We start from the raw sequence: 13,453 nt of genomic DNA, 5'->3' as shown, positions 1-13,453 counted from the left end.
TACTTCGTTTCATCGTTACTCTTCAAACAGGCCTCTTTCGTGATTTCGGAACCCTATGCCTATGATCCCTTCACCATCAACAACCTACCCTCTTACACCCACAACTCTTCCACCCCCTCCCACCCTCTCCTTCCCCACCCTTTTCAAAAGATGCCAACAGATCTTCCTTACGCCGCCGACGCCGAGCAGTCGCTTTCCTACGAGGAGCTCGACGTCCTCAAACGCCAGTACGAGAAGGAATCTCACTCCTCCCACGTCACGATTCAGACGAAATTCAACTACGCTTGGGGACTGGTGAAGTGCGACAACAAGAGTCTGCAGATGGAGGGAGTCAAGCTGCTGCAGGGTGAGTCGTCGTTTCCTCTGCTATTCATCTGGAGGGGAGAGGGAGGGAAGGGAGGGACGAGCTGAAGAGGGAAGGAGGAAGCGAGGGTTTGAGCTCGCTTTGAAGAGGATGGAAGCTCGAAGCTCGTACAGGCTTCTGAGAGGACAGATCCCTGTCGTCTCTCATCCTAGCGCGATGGCACTGTTTGAACGAACAAGGGAGGAATGCACGACGAAGGGAAGGTCGTGTGGAAGAGCCTCGTCCGCTCTGCCGCTCTCCTTTCCGTCGAGCTCACCACCTCGTCCTTCCTTCTCTACCAACCCATTTTGAGCTCCCTCAGCTCAAAGAACCTACCACATCTCCAACTGCTCCAAAATCATCTCATCGCCTTCCCTCCCACGCTTCTCTCCAGCCCTCTCCGTCCCCTTCCGATCCTCACCGAGCTGACCTCTCCTTCCCTCCTCCCTCCTCCCTCAGAGATCTACACCGCCGAGCCCAATCGTCGTCGGGAATGCCTCTACTACCTCGCTCTCGGGTACTACAAGCTCGGCTCGTGGGACAACGCTAAGAAGTTCAACGGTCAGTCGTGTCTCTCCCTTGTTTGAAAGCACGAGCCAGTTCAAGAGCTCACCTTCCCTCTCCTCTTGTTCTTCCATCGGGCAGACCTCCTCCTCAGCAAAGAGCCAACAAACATGCAGGCTCAGTCTCTCAACTCTCTTATCGAGCAGGGCGTCGCTAAGGGTTCGTTTTCTCTTTCTCACGGTCTGCCGGAACGACTTCGAGTCGTCGACGTCGAGCTCGAGCTGTCGAACTGACCTTGCCCTGCTTCGTTCGATAAACTTTCGCACACACAGAGGGATACATCGGAATGGCTATCGCTGGAGGTCTGGTAGCGGTGGTGGGAGTGATGGCTGCTACGCTGTTGAGGAAGACGGCCAAGAAGTAAAGAACGAACGACCTTGTCTCGTCGTTCGTCGTTCGGTCGTACGTTTTTGGTGAGGATGCAGCTTTTTTTTTTCGTTTTAACGATTCATGATCATCGGTAATTTACGACCTCGACTTAGAGAGTAGTGTTTCGTCCAAGTGTTGAGAGGAGGGGACCCAAAGGGAACGCGAGCTCGACCATCTCTCTTTGCCTGTCCTGAGCCGCAAACGTGAGAAGGTACAACGGTATGTTTGATCAAGCATGTGTGTGTGAGAAAAGCGAGAGCAAAAGAGCATAAGCTGAGGTCCAGAGAGAAGGAAGGAGAGGGAAGAGATGAGATGAAGCTACGAAAGCGAAAAAGCAAGGTGTACAACGTCGAGGAGGAGATGGAGAGGGAGAGCGAAAAGCTACTGATGGGGGGAGAGGGAAAGGAGAAACCGATGAGATCCCTAACGATATAATAGACTAGTGCTGCTGCTTATGGGGGTTGAGATTGGAAGAGAAATGCTAAGGAAAGGGAACGAGGGTTCTCTCAAGACGACGCGTTCTTGACGTTGACCTTGTTCTCCTCCAAGGCCTTTGCGAACGAGTCCGAGAAGGGGATGGTGTCCAGTCCGGGAGTGAGAGCAAAGTGGGAGGACGAGCTGGTAGCGTTGGAGAGGTGGGCGGGGATGGAGGTGGGGTTCTGCTGCTGCTGCTGCTGTTGATCTTGATCTTGAGCTTGTTGGATGGGAGGAGGAGTCCAAGAGACGGCTGGGAGGGGTCACACGAGCGAAACAATGAAAAAGCCATGGTCAACCCCTATGGTTCGAGATTTCTGCTAGAAGGAAGTGGATTGAGAGCGGTGCAACAGCGAAAGGAGAGAGGGGAGATGAGAGAGTTCGGTTGTTCGGGAAGATCCCTTCAAGGAGAAACAAAGCAAGACCAACGAACGAGGCAGCGAGGACCCAGGTCGGAGAAACCCCAGCATGACCCCCTTCTCTTCCCTCCCTCGTTCCTCCCTTCCTTCCTTCGCCTCTCGAATGCCCTCGTATACCCAAGCAGGAAGGAAGAGAAAGAGAAAGAGAGATAAAAGCGACGAAAAAGAACTCTTTGAGAAAACTCACCTTTCTCCTCCTCGAGCACCGAGCCCATCGCTTCCTTCCTCTCTCCCGCCTCTTTCCTCACAGCGTCCCTCGACTCTCCTGCACTTCCACTGCTAGCAGATCGAGACCCTCTCCTCTCTCCAAACGCTTTGGTAGGATCGAAGCCTCCTCCCATTCCTTCGCCCGAGAGAGTGCGCTCCTTCTTTCGCTGCTCCTCTTCCTTCTTGAACGACGAAGTTGGACGACCAAACGAGGAGGCGGAGAGCGAGGGAGGGAGAAGTCCCGCTCCTGCAGAGACGAGAGGGAGGGAGTCGGTAGTGGCCATTTTGGGATGGGATCGAGGTTGTAGAGGAGTTGAAGAGGGAAGGGAGGGAAGGCTGGATCGGGTTGAGTTTTTCGGGGTGGTCGTTTGAGGGGAGGAGAGAGAAGGAGGAGAGAGGAGGGAATTGAAGGACTCGAAACGTCACGACGACTCGGTACTCGGTACGAAAGCGCCCGAGCCGACTACTTTCTTCTCTGCTCTTGCTCCTTCAGAGGTCTAGTAGTAGGAAGTTGGGGGGGGTGGGCTTACATCCTAAAAGAAAAGCAAAAAAAAAGGGGGGGAGAGGGGGAGAGAAAAGGCAAGAAAAGAGGAGAGGGAGAAGAAACGATGGACTACAAAAAGGAGGGGAGAATCGCAGAGCTACAACGAGAAAGAGAAAAGAGAACAGCGAGGAATCGTAAGGATCCAGCGAAAAAAAAAGGAAGGGAGGAAGTTAAAAGAGGGGGAAAGAGAAAGAGACCGTGAACCGTAAACCGTGAAGAAGAAAGCTCCTCGACCCTCGTCCTGAACCGTTCTACTATGGACGAGAGGAGAATCCGAAACCGAGAAACCGTAAAACCTACCTAACGAGAAGACCGAGACCTACTAAACTAACTGGGGAATCAAGAACCAACCTAAAATCGAACCCGACGCGTCGAAACCAACACCCACTCCTCCGTCCCTCCGTTCCTCCTTCCCCTCCATCTAAGGAGCGAAACTCTCGGCCTCGGGAGTCATTCCCCAGAGACTGGATCCAGACTGCTGAGGAGCGATGGTCATCCCGAGTCCGTATCCCATTCCAACTCGAACGGCGGCGGCGATGTCGTCGATGCTCGGCTCGGGTCCTCCGTTCCCTCGTCCCTGCTGGTGAGTAGGGAAGGACGACGATTGCTGGTTGTACTGGGTGAGAGCGTACTGCCTCCAAGCGTCGAGGGAGGCAGTGGGAGCGGACTGAGGTTGAGCGGGGAGGAATCCAGGGTAGCCGAGGTGGGAAGGTCCAGGAGGGTACGAGTAGGACTTGGGCGACTGAAGAACGAGGCAAAGGACGAACAGAACGAAGACGAGTCAGTAGAGCTTTACTCGAACAGAGGGAGCGAGAAGAAAGAAGAGAGCGACGGAGAGATAGGGGAGGGAGAGAACGAAAAGTCGAACTCACGTCCTCCTGAGAGTAGTTGGACTGCATATCGAACGACGACCTCTGCTGCTGAGCAGCGATGGAAGCGAGGAGGTTGGCGGTGAAGGGGTTCGATCCGTGATGAGCAGCGGCGAGAGGGATAGCCTGAGGTCCAACGCTCTCTCGTCGTTCCTGCTGAAGCTGCTGGAACTGCTCCTCCTCGGCCTGCCTCTGCTGGTGTCGAAGGTGAGTGAGGAGCTGCTCCGCGGCCCAAGAGGTGACCTTCTCGGTGTCTTGGGGAGAAGATCCGTGAGCGTTCATGTGGTAGGGTTGAGCGGAACTCGAGAGGGGAGAGTTGGCGTCGGACGATCCAGGAGTGTGCGCCTCGGTCTTGACGTTGACGGGAGAAGGTCCAGCGGGGAAGAAGGTTCCGTTGAGGTGTCGAGTGAGGTTGCTGGCAGCGGTAGCGGCGGCGGTGTTGTTGTCGGTGAAGGTTTGGAGGCCGTTGTAGGCTTGGTTGAAGGCGGATCCGGCAGGGTTCGAGTCGGACGAGAACGACGTCCTGTCCATCGCGGTCACGACTCCTCCATCGAAGCTTCCGTCGTTGTCTCCTCCGTCCTCGTCGTCCTCGTCGTCGTTTCCGAATCCAGCAGAGAAGACTCCAAACGTTTCCTCCTCGACCTTGAGGACTTCCTCGACGGAGGTGGAAACTCCCGACGAGTCTCGTCGATCGACTCCGTTTCGACCTCTCCAGTCGTTGACTTCGGCGAGAAGGGAGTCTCTCTCGGCGAGGAGAGACCTGAGCTCTCGAGCGGCGGCGAGTCGAGAGTTCCTCTGGACGGAGAGGTGAGAGATCGAGTTGTTCACGATGTTGGACTTGGAAGGTCTTCTGACCGTGGCGAGGCCGGGGAGAAGTCGAGCGAGATCCTGAAAAGAGAGTAGAAAGGAACAGAAGATGATCAGGAACAGTCTACGCTCATTCAAGATCTTGCAGAAGAGCGAAGAAAGAGATCGAAGGGAGAGACGCGTCGGGCGATAAAGAGAAACTCGAGACTCACGAGGAATCGACCGTTGAGAGCCTCCCTCCTCTGCCTCTCGACGGCGTTGTGAGTAGCTCTCTTCTCAGCCGTGTTGACTCTCTTCCTCGACTTGGCCGTCTTGACCTTGGATCCTGCTCCTTGCTGAGCTCCTCCTCGTTGGGCAGGAGCGGCGGGTTGGGGAGGGACGACGGCGGCGACTCGAGCGCTGTTCATGAAGGCGTGCTGGTGAGCGGCGGTGAGGGTAGTGAAGGAGAGGGTGGGCGAAGGAGTGAGAGGATTGAGAGCGGAGGAGTTGGAGGAGGTAGGGGAACCGTGTTGCTGCTGCTGTCGAGACATGGGACTTTGGTTTGGTTGGACGGGTGAAGGCGAGATGGGGTAAAGGTGTTTCGAGCGCTGGAGGGTCGATTCGGATGGGAGTTTCGAAAGGTGGTTCGGATTTAACGGATGACGGATGAAGATTCGGATGTTTTGGTGGTTGTAGAAAGGTTGGTTGAGTAGGATTGGGTGGTTCAGAAGAGACAGGGGGTTGAAGGGAGGAGGGAAGATAAGGGTGTCGCGACGAGTCAGCGTTGGCCTTGTTTCTTGAGGGAGGAGGTGGTGGTTTGGTCGGGTCGAAGGTTGTTTTGGTAGACTTGTGTAGCGAGAGGTCTCTCAGCTTGCACTTGTCGAAGAAGGAGGGTTGAGGGAGGGAGGGTTTGAGAGAGACGTAAGAGCGAGGGAAGGAGAGACGAGAGGGAGGGGCTTCGGTGGGTGGGTTGAAGGAGGGGGAGGAGAAGGAACTAGGGTCGCGAGCGACTGAGAAGATCATAAGGAAAAGAAAAGAAAGATAGGAGTCAGTCTCGAAAGAGATACGAAGAAGAGTAGGAGAGGAGGAAGGGCAGGCAGGAGGAGGAAGGAAGGAAGGAAAGAAAGGGAGGGCTTCCTTCTCTCTTTCTCTACTCACACAAGCGGTATCCTGAGTTCTGGGGGGAGGTCGGGTCGGGGGTGGGGGGGAAGAGGAAGGGGGGAAGCCCGTCTCTACTGCTCTTAAGTCTGCTGTTTGAGGGGGGAGGTCGTGGTTAGAAGGAGAAGGAAGAGGAAAAGAGAGTCAGAAGAGCAAACCGCCTTTCAAGAGAGGCGTTGGAAATTGGACGGAGCTGTTCTCCTCCTTCCCTTTCTCGCACCAAAGCACGCTTTTCCTCGACTTTTTTTTCTTCTTCGCTCAAGAACAGTAGAAACGGGAAGAAGCGACTTCTTGGTTCTTCAAGTATAGATTCTCAAAGGGAATGGGAGGGAAGGAAGAGCAGACGAAAACGTCGATCAGCTTCCCTCCGGCTCAAAGTGTCCGCTCTCTCGCTCTCTTGGAAGGGAGACACTTTCCTGTCTTACTACTACTGAAAGGATCTAGTATATACTGCTACTTCAAAGATAGGCACACTCTTGTTTACAACCTAGGCAGTAGAGTTCAGAAACCTAGAAGATCTTTGCTCTGAAACGAAGGAAAAAGACGCGAACGGACGGCTCGTTCAAAACTCCCCCGACGCGTCGCCCGTTCAATAAACGAACCCTTCCCCTCGTGCTTTTCCCATCTCCTCTCGGACTTCTCGTCCCAGTGTTAAAACCGTATCATGAATCGTCCCCGAAAGAGAGCCTAAGTAGTACAATAGAATCGAACTCGAACCCCATCCTCCCTCCCTCCCTCTCGTCGCGTCGCACACATCCCCACTCCTCGTCGCTACTCGTACTCGCACCAAAACCTTTTTCTCCCTCTCTCCCAAACGCTCGACTCTGCTCAATCCTTCCTCCTAGCAGCCTCGGGATCCTCGAAGGTCGTAGTGCCCGAATCCATTCCCTCGATCTTTCGATCGGTACCAATGGCGACGACCTCTCCCTCGTTGTCGTCCATGTCTCGGAAGAAGATGTAGATGAGAATGGCGGAGACGAAGCAGGCTCCAGCGACACCGACGAAGGGCCAGATCAAGTTGGGGCTTGAAGAGAAGAGAAGAAGAGGAGAGGGAAGAGAAGGGTCAGCGCGTCGTTCAACGAAGGGACGGTCGATTTTTTTTTTGTGAAGACTCACTCGGAGAAGGCAGGGGTGATGATGAGCGTGATCGCAGCGGAGATAGCGGACATGAAGAGGACGATGGCGAAGACGAGTCCCTTCATTCGTTGAGGAGCACTGAGGCGGGAGAGGAAGAGGAAGAAAAAGTCAAGAGTCAGTCGATGGACGTTGGTCGCAGAGACTTCGATAAAGAAGCAGAACTCGCCGAGTGTAAGACACCTCGTACATGGTAATGTTGATGAAGATCTCGGCGGCGGCGGGAATCTGCAAACCGAAGCAAGACGAGGTCAGACTTCGGCGACGCGACGAGCTTCTAAATCGAAGAGCTGAGACTCACGACGAAGAGTGGGACCTGTAGCCAAATTCGCAAGGGGGAGACGGTGGTTCCAATGTCACAATCTAGATTGAGAAGACGTTGAGAGCAAGGTCAGGGAAGGGTCGAGCACAGAACGCGTCGGGAGCGGGAAGGAAGAGGATTGGACGAACCGCTGGCGTTGTATCCACAAGGCGAGGACTCGTAGACCTTCCACTGAAGAATGGCACCGTAAATCATTCCACAGGTGGCAAGAAGGAATCCAAAGACGCTGCAGGAGAGGAGAGGGAAAGAAAGGAGGGGAGGGGTCAAGTCGAGTCGGAGGCAAGGGATCGAATGCGAGGCGAAGGAGCGTTTGCTTACATTCGTCGAACGGGAGAGAAGTTGATGTGGTGCTTCCTCAGGAAGGGGTAGACTCCGTAGTTCACTGGGGAGGAGAAGGAAGAAAGAAGGACGAAGGTCAGTGTCTGTTCGTTCGCTCGTTTAATCCTTCCGCCTTCGCGTCGTTGTTGAAGCGACGTCCGTCAATTGGGAGAACTCACTGATAGGGATCAAAACGATGAGACTTAAGGGGTTGAAATTGCCGAAGAGATCGTCTGCGAAAGAGGAAAAAGGGGAAAGAGGTCAGCAAAGTGAAGAGGGAACGACCGACGCGTCGATCTCGATTCGAACTTACTAGGAACGCCATCAGTGACCATAGCTCCTCCCATCGAGTTGACGATCGAATCCAATCCACCAGCGGCAAGATGGAAGATAGGAGCCCACATGAAGAGCTTACACGCCTGTGCGGTTCGTCGAAGCTCATCCACAAAATCGTCGTCCCAGCTGTACCAAGCAGCTCCCTTGACGTCGAGCTGTCCAGTCTGAGCGAGGTTGCTAGGCTTGGCGACGTTCCAGAAGTTGTCCTTTGCGTCGGCTCCCCTGGCGAAGAGCCTCTTCATTCCAGCTCCAGAAAAGACGGTCTTGATGACTGAGCGGGAAAGGTACGATTGGAGGCATCGAGGAAGGTACGATTGAAGATTGAAGACGTTGAGGAAAAGACAGGTGAGGAAAAGAAGAAACAGAACGAGATCGTCAGCCCAGAGACGGGGGGAAGCAGAAGGGGAGGAAAGAGGGAAAGCGAGCGACGAACCTTTCAACGCGTCGAGAACGACAGATCCCTGAGGAGGGATGAAGATGAGTCGATGTCTCACATACCAGAGACAAAGAGGCATGATCATGTAAATGATTCCGGGGATGAGCCAGGCTGAAGAGAGAGAGAGAAAACAAGTCAGCTCGCGTCGAAACCTCGAAAACCAAAACCAGAACTCACCGAGCCAGAATCCTACAAGCTTCTCCGCGTAAGAGGTAGCGATCTGAGTGAAAGCTCCGATCTGAGTAGAGTAGAAAGAGAGAGATTCACGAGGACGGGAACGAAGGGGAGCGAAAGTCAGCAAGGAGACGCGTCGAAACCAGAAAACTTTCAAACTATATAATCAAACTTAACACTTCCATTTACCGACCAATAATATACTAGAAGCATGGATTGAATGGTGATTCCTGGATCGACGATGACCTTCTCTCCCGAGGGAAGAGTCTTGATCTGCTGCCTCTTAACGGGAGACTGGTCGGCTGGAGAACGAAAACAACAAGAACGGGAGGAAAAGTCAGAACGCCGAGAGCTAGCTCATGAAAGATAGACTCACCGATCAGAGGAGCAATGCAAGCTTTGATGAAACTGAAGGAGGATCGAGAGGAAGCGAAGGTCAGCAAGACGACGTCTTCACCTCGACGTCGACGAAAGCAGAAGGTTCGTTCGAACTCACCCAGTTGCGAAAGCCAGGATGATGATAGAGATGACGAAGGGAGCAATAGCATGTCCAGTAGCGATGACTGAGGGGATAGCAGCGATGACCAGGACGACGTGAGCGACGAATCCGACGCTGAGAGAGACGACGGGAAGGCAGGAATTCGTTTCAGCTCTCGGTTCCTCCTTCACTCAAGCTTCTTTCGTAGGACCCGAAAGCAGGAAAAAGAAAAAGCTCACAAGGTACCGACACAGATGGTCTTGAACTGTAAGGGAGGAAAAAAAGCAGCTCGTCAGTCTCGTCAGTCTCGTCCTCTTTCAATTGTCGGTCCTCCTTCGTCTCGTTGCTCGTTGGAACTCACTTTCCCCCACTTGGTATCCGCGATGATTCCTCCGAGGATAGGGATGGTGTAGGCAAGGAACTATAAAAGTCGATCGAGGCAGGTGGGTCACGAGGGAAAGCAGAAGAAGAAGAAGCAAAAGGTAAGCATTTGACGCGTCCCGACGAAGTCCAATCCTCGAAAGAAAGGGATCGAGAGAGAGAGTGAGAGAGTCACGAACTTGGAAGCATTTGGTCAGTCCAGAAGCAGCTTGAAGACCGAGACCGAGGGCACCAGGGGTGAGCTGAGAGCCTTTGGGAGTGGCTCCAGCTCCGTTTCCACCCTCAGGGAGAGGTCGCTGTTCGAATGAAGGCGAGATGAAGTGAAGAGGAAATCGACGATCAGCACGACGAAGAAAGAAAGGGCAGAGAGTGAACAAAAAAACGGACCTGAATGAAATTGTTAAAGAGACCCGAACATCCCTGCAAGTCAAAAAAAGGTAAACAAGTTCAGCATGGGTCGTTGCAGATACCAAGCACAAAAGCAACGCGCTCTCTCGCGCGCCTCCCTCCGAATTCTCGAGATGAACGAGAGAACTCACGTAGTAGGAAGCCCTCTCAGCGAACTCGACGAGGCAGATGATGAAAGCCGTCCAGGGGATATGAGCGGCTACAAGTCTGTTCGAGTGAGGAAGATAAGGAAAAGGAAAGCGTCAGTCGTCGGGCGTCGTGTTTTTTGGTTTCGAACTCTTCATCGACGAACCTGAGAGTATGCCTCTCCTCCTCTGTAGGAGCTCTCCCATCCTCGTCCCCAAACTCGTCCTCTGCTGATCTAGTGGCTCCAAAGGCGACTCCCTTCTCGTTAATCGATCCCTTCTCGTCGATGTCTGTCGAGAGGACGCCCTTCAGATCCTCCCCTCCCGCTGCCGTTTCGTAGATGATTTGCTGGTTGGCTGGGAGAATCGAGAGGAAAGACTAGTCAGTAGAGAAACGAACGAGGGAAGTAAGAGAAGCAAAGAACTCACCCATAGCTGTTGTTCGTTGAAGGTAGATCGTCCGTTGTCGTTTGAAGGGAAAGAATGAACTCCCTCTTCTCTGCTACCGACCTACGACCTTGGCAAAACAGACCTTATCGCGTGAGGAGGTGGGACTCGCATGGGTCCTTTTTTGGAGTTTCCCAGGATCCGCGCTAGCACTGTCAGTTAGCCGGGGGGAAGGAGGGGAAAGAGAGGACCTTGGCGAGGGAGAGGGAAGGGCAAGCAGCTCGAGTTGACCAAAGTTGACGCTGAAACTCTGAAGGGGTCAATTTGGAGGTCAAAAAACTGCAAGGATTGGTCGGTGGTAACACAAGGTGTAAGCAGGTGGTACAGGAAAGACGTCACACGAGCGAAGAAGTCGGAGGAGATGGCGAAAGGGAAGGCGAAAAGGACGAGGTCGTCGGGAGGGAAAGAGACGCTCGCTGGTTTGGTTGACCCAGATTGGAGAGCGATCCTGTAGAGATTGGTAGTCGGCGATAACGTCGATGTGAGCTGGAGATCGTATGTAGAGGTTGCCGATGGCTGAGTCTTAGAGAGGCTGATGGACGTCGAAGGAAAGGAGGGACGACAACGACCGGAGGCGAAAAAGTGAGCTTCCTTCAGCCCTGCTCCTTTCTTCCGGCTCTCGATGAACAGAAAAAAAAGCTCACCTTTGGCTCCTCTCCTCTCGACAGCCGCCCACAAGCCGAGATCCTCCTCCCGAAGAGAGAGCGAAGCAGAGGATCAACAGATACTCCGTCGGAGGATCCGAAGCAGTGAGAGCGAGCGAGAGGGACGCAGAGGAGAAGGGGGAGAAATGAGATAGCAGGAGAAACAGTCGAGAAACAGATCAAGAGTGAGAATAAAGAGGAGAAAGAGATATAGAGGAAAGCGGATCCAAGTGATAACGGAACCGTTCGAAAGAGAGAAAGATAATGCGAGAGGGGAAGGGTCGACGGAAACCAGCCCGTCGACCTGCGAAAAAAAAAGAAACGCGAGAGAGAGAAGGGCTTCTAAAGCGAAAGGGAAAGCGCAAACGAGTCCAGTAGAAGATATAGTAGAGGAAGATCTAAGTTAGAAGAGAGTTTGAAGTTGAAAAATGTGAACGAAAAGAGAGAAGCAAGCAACGAGATCCCGACGCGTCCTTTCCCTCAAGTGCACTTCTCGTTCCCCTTGCACACGACCTGTCCCAATCCGTTAGCGAACGATCCCAAGGCCTCGAGGTTGTTGATAACCGCAGCGGCGGTGGAAGCGGTAGCAGTAGCGGAAGCGGAAGCGACCGCTCCCTCGGCGAGACCGCTGAGGGTCGAAGGAGCGATGTTCTCGACTCCCGACGAGGAGGCGACGTCGGACGAAGCGGCGGCTGAGGAAGACGCAGGAGCGATGTAGGTGGAGGTAGGAGCGACGTAGACGGAGGTGGAAGTGGTAGTGGGAGCAACCCAGACTGGGGTAGTCGTGGTGGGAGCGACGTAGGCGGGCGTGGTGGTGGTGGGTTCAGGAGTCCAAGCTGGGGTGGTCGCTGTAAAAGAAAGGGAGGGAAGAATCAGTCTCGAGACAGTTCTTCACGGGGTTCAAAGAGAGATTCGAACGAACTGGTAGGAGCGACCCAAGCAGGGGTGGTCGTAGTGGGATCCGGGGCTGAAGAAGGAGAGAGAAAGAGAAACGAGCGAAGGAGAGATCAGCTTTTGTTCGAGCTTCGAAACGAGAAAGAGAGCGGGCCAAAGAAGAACTCACTCCAAGCAGGTTCGGTAGTAGTAGTCACCTCAGCAGCTCCTCCTCCGTACCCCCAAGTTCCGTAGACTGAGAAGCGAAAGAAGACGAAACGTCGAGCGCGTCAGTTTCTTCCTCGTCGCGCTCGCAGAGTCGAAGAAGAGCGGTCCAAATACTCACTGACTCCGACGGAATGGTCGGCGAAGAAAGTGAACAGATCCATGCTCAAATCGAGTCCTCCCCAAGGGCAGGTAGGGCACTCGTCCTGGATGGTGGCCTGAGTCGTCTTTCCGTTGTAGGTGATGGAGATTTGAGATCCACAGAGCGAGTTGGGGTATCCTCCTCCGGCAGCGCTGAGCTGAGCCGAATTGAGAGCGACGGTGTACTCCGAGTTGGGGTGGTAGATTCCACAGGCACCGAGTCCGACTGGAAAGGAGACGAGAGGGAGGAGAGGGAGAGAGAGGAAGGAGGGAAGGAGAACGTGGTCAGCTCCAGAACGCTTGGAGAAGGGCTTGACGAAGACTGTGAGTCGTAGGGATTCCTGCATATCCTCTCCGACACCCAGAGAGCTCCTATCTCGTCCAGCTACTCCTCTTATGGGGGAGAAACCCCTTGGAAGAGACGTCGACCACGGTCTCGCAGCTGACAAGGGCACGTCCTCCCTTTGAGCTCGACCTCTCTCTTCTCGCTCCTTTTCCCCATCTCTACAGAGCCTCCCTCCCGCACCTGATGCTACGATCTCCTCTACTGAATCCAACTAAGAACGAAAAAAAAGACTCACCCGAAGTGCTGCAAAGAAAAAGCGAGCGAGCGAAAGGGAACCAACCGTCCATCAGCCCTCCCTTCCCTTCCTTCCTTCTCCTCTCCTTTCCTCCCTTCCTCCCATCCAGAACATCCCAGCACGCAAGAAGAAACCACTCACTCGTAATAAGTAAACCTAGCGTTACTAGCTCCCTCGTTCGCCCTCTTCCCAAGCTCCATCGTCGTCGTCGTCGAGTTGTCCGCCGGCGCCGACCTCACCTGAAGCGAGGCGGCTTGTCGAACGGCTCGTTGGTGATGGCTTCCTCCTTCGTGGCCAGCGGCAGAAGCGAGGAGAGGAGAGGCGAGGAGAAGGAGGGTGGTGGTGAGGGTGGAAGAGATCATGATCTTGGAGAGGGGAAGGCGGATTGGGGATTTCCCTTTGAGAGTTCTTGAAGTTGAAGAGAAGGGAGGGGGGATTCTAGAGTCCTTGTTGAAGGATGTGTAAAGAGAGTGTGGGAGTTGCCGAGAGTGAGGCGAGAGAAAAGGAGAGCTGAAAGACGAGAAGGGAAGAGACAGAGACAGAGAGAGAGCTGGTTTGGGATCAAGGGAGAGAAAGGGAACGAGAGGACGATCGACCCTTGTGTTGACCTCGAAGATCTAATTCAGGAGAATTCAGGAGTCGACCGTTTATTCTATGACTTTTCCTCGACTCTCACCATCACTAAAGGTGGAATAGA

At 53.9% G+C, this 13,453-nt stretch overlaps 5 protein-coding genes across 5 annotated transcripts; 1 reads left to right on the top strand and 4 right to left on the bottom strand.

Moving 5' to 3' along the window:
• The first annotated feature begins 66 nt into the window (after nucleotides 1-66).
• Nucleotides 67-1,375, top strand: FIS1 (Fis1p). The gene is made up of 4 exons (XM_076642126.1): nucleotides 67-346; nucleotides 803-904; nucleotides 989-1,066; nucleotides 1,180-1,375. Exons 1-4 carry the CDS (start codon nucleotides 151-153, stop codon nucleotides 1,269-1,271), a joined length of 468 nt encoding a protein of 155 aa, XP_076493147.1. The 5' UTR covers nucleotides 67-150; the 3' UTR covers nucleotides 1,272-1,375.
• Nucleotides 1,376-1,397: 22 nt separating this feature from the next.
• Nucleotides 1,398-2,738, bottom strand: BDY24DRAFT_401727 (uncharacterized protein). Its single transcript, XM_076642125.1, has 2 exons — nucleotides 2,357-2,738; nucleotides 1,398-2,003 (listed from the first exon to the last, which is right to left on the bottom strand). The coding sequence occupies exons 1-2, from the start codon at nucleotides 2,658-2,660 to the stop codon at nucleotides 1,783-1,785; spliced, it is 525 nt and encodes a 174-aa protein (XP_076493146.1). The 5' UTR covers nucleotides 2,661-2,738; the 3' UTR covers nucleotides 1,398-1,782.
• A 1,943-nt stretch (nucleotides 2,739-4,681) lies between these two features.
• BDY24DRAFT_195013 (uncharacterized protein) lies at nucleotides 4,682-5,847 on the bottom strand. Its single transcript, XM_076636423.1, has one exon. It carries the CDS (start codon nucleotides 5,596-5,598, stop codon nucleotides 4,873-4,875), a length of 726 nt encoding a protein of 241 aa, XP_076493145.1. The 5' UTR covers nucleotides 5,599-5,847; the 3' UTR covers nucleotides 4,682-4,872.
• Nucleotides 5,848-6,467: 620 nt separating this feature from the next.
• BDY24DRAFT_401718 (PTR2-domain-containing protein) lies at nucleotides 6,468-10,572 on the bottom strand. Its single transcript, XM_076642124.1, has 20 exons — nucleotides 10,275-10,572; nucleotides 10,013-10,202; nucleotides 9,852-9,927; nucleotides 9,700-9,732; nucleotides 9,492-9,608; nucleotides 9,293-9,352; nucleotides 9,171-9,196; nucleotides 8,950-9,066; nucleotides 8,830-8,861; nucleotides 8,637-8,755; nucleotides 8,457-8,517; nucleotides 8,277-8,390; nucleotides 7,821-8,114; nucleotides 7,687-7,740; nucleotides 7,508-7,571; nucleotides 7,318-7,415; nucleotides 7,169-7,230; nucleotides 7,037-7,095; nucleotides 6,850-6,948; nucleotides 6,468-6,757 (listed from the first exon to the last, which is right to left on the bottom strand). The coding sequence occupies exons 1-20, from the start codon at nucleotides 10,276-10,278 to the stop codon at nucleotides 6,562-6,564; spliced, it is 1,875 nt and encodes a 624-aa protein (XP_076493144.1). The 5' UTR covers nucleotides 10,279-10,572; the 3' UTR covers nucleotides 6,468-6,561.
• A 1,584-nt stretch (nucleotides 10,573-12,156) lies between these two features.
• On the bottom strand, nucleotides 12,157-12,408 carry BDY24DRAFT_328486 (RlpA-like double-psi beta-barrel domain-containing protein; the record flags this gene model as incomplete). The annotated part of the gene is made up of 1 exon (XM_076637097.1): nucleotides 12,157-12,408. A coding segment is annotated over one exon (252 nt), but the record flags the coding sequence as incomplete, so codon positions are not given.
• Between the last annotated feature and the right edge of the window lie 1,045 nt (nucleotides 12,409-13,453).

Source organism: Mrakia frigida, assembly GCF_051309035.1.
Source record: "Mrakia frigida strain ATCC 22029 unplaced genomic scaffold BDY24scaffold_38, whole genome shotgun sequence".
In the NCBI taxonomy this organism is placed as follows: domain Eukaryota; kingdom Fungi; phylum Basidiomycota; class Tremellomycetes; order Cystofilobasidiales; family Mrakiaceae; genus Mrakia; species Mrakia frigida.
Note: the sequence above shows the minus strand (reverse complement) of the source record. Positions and strands in the feature narration are given on the sequence as shown.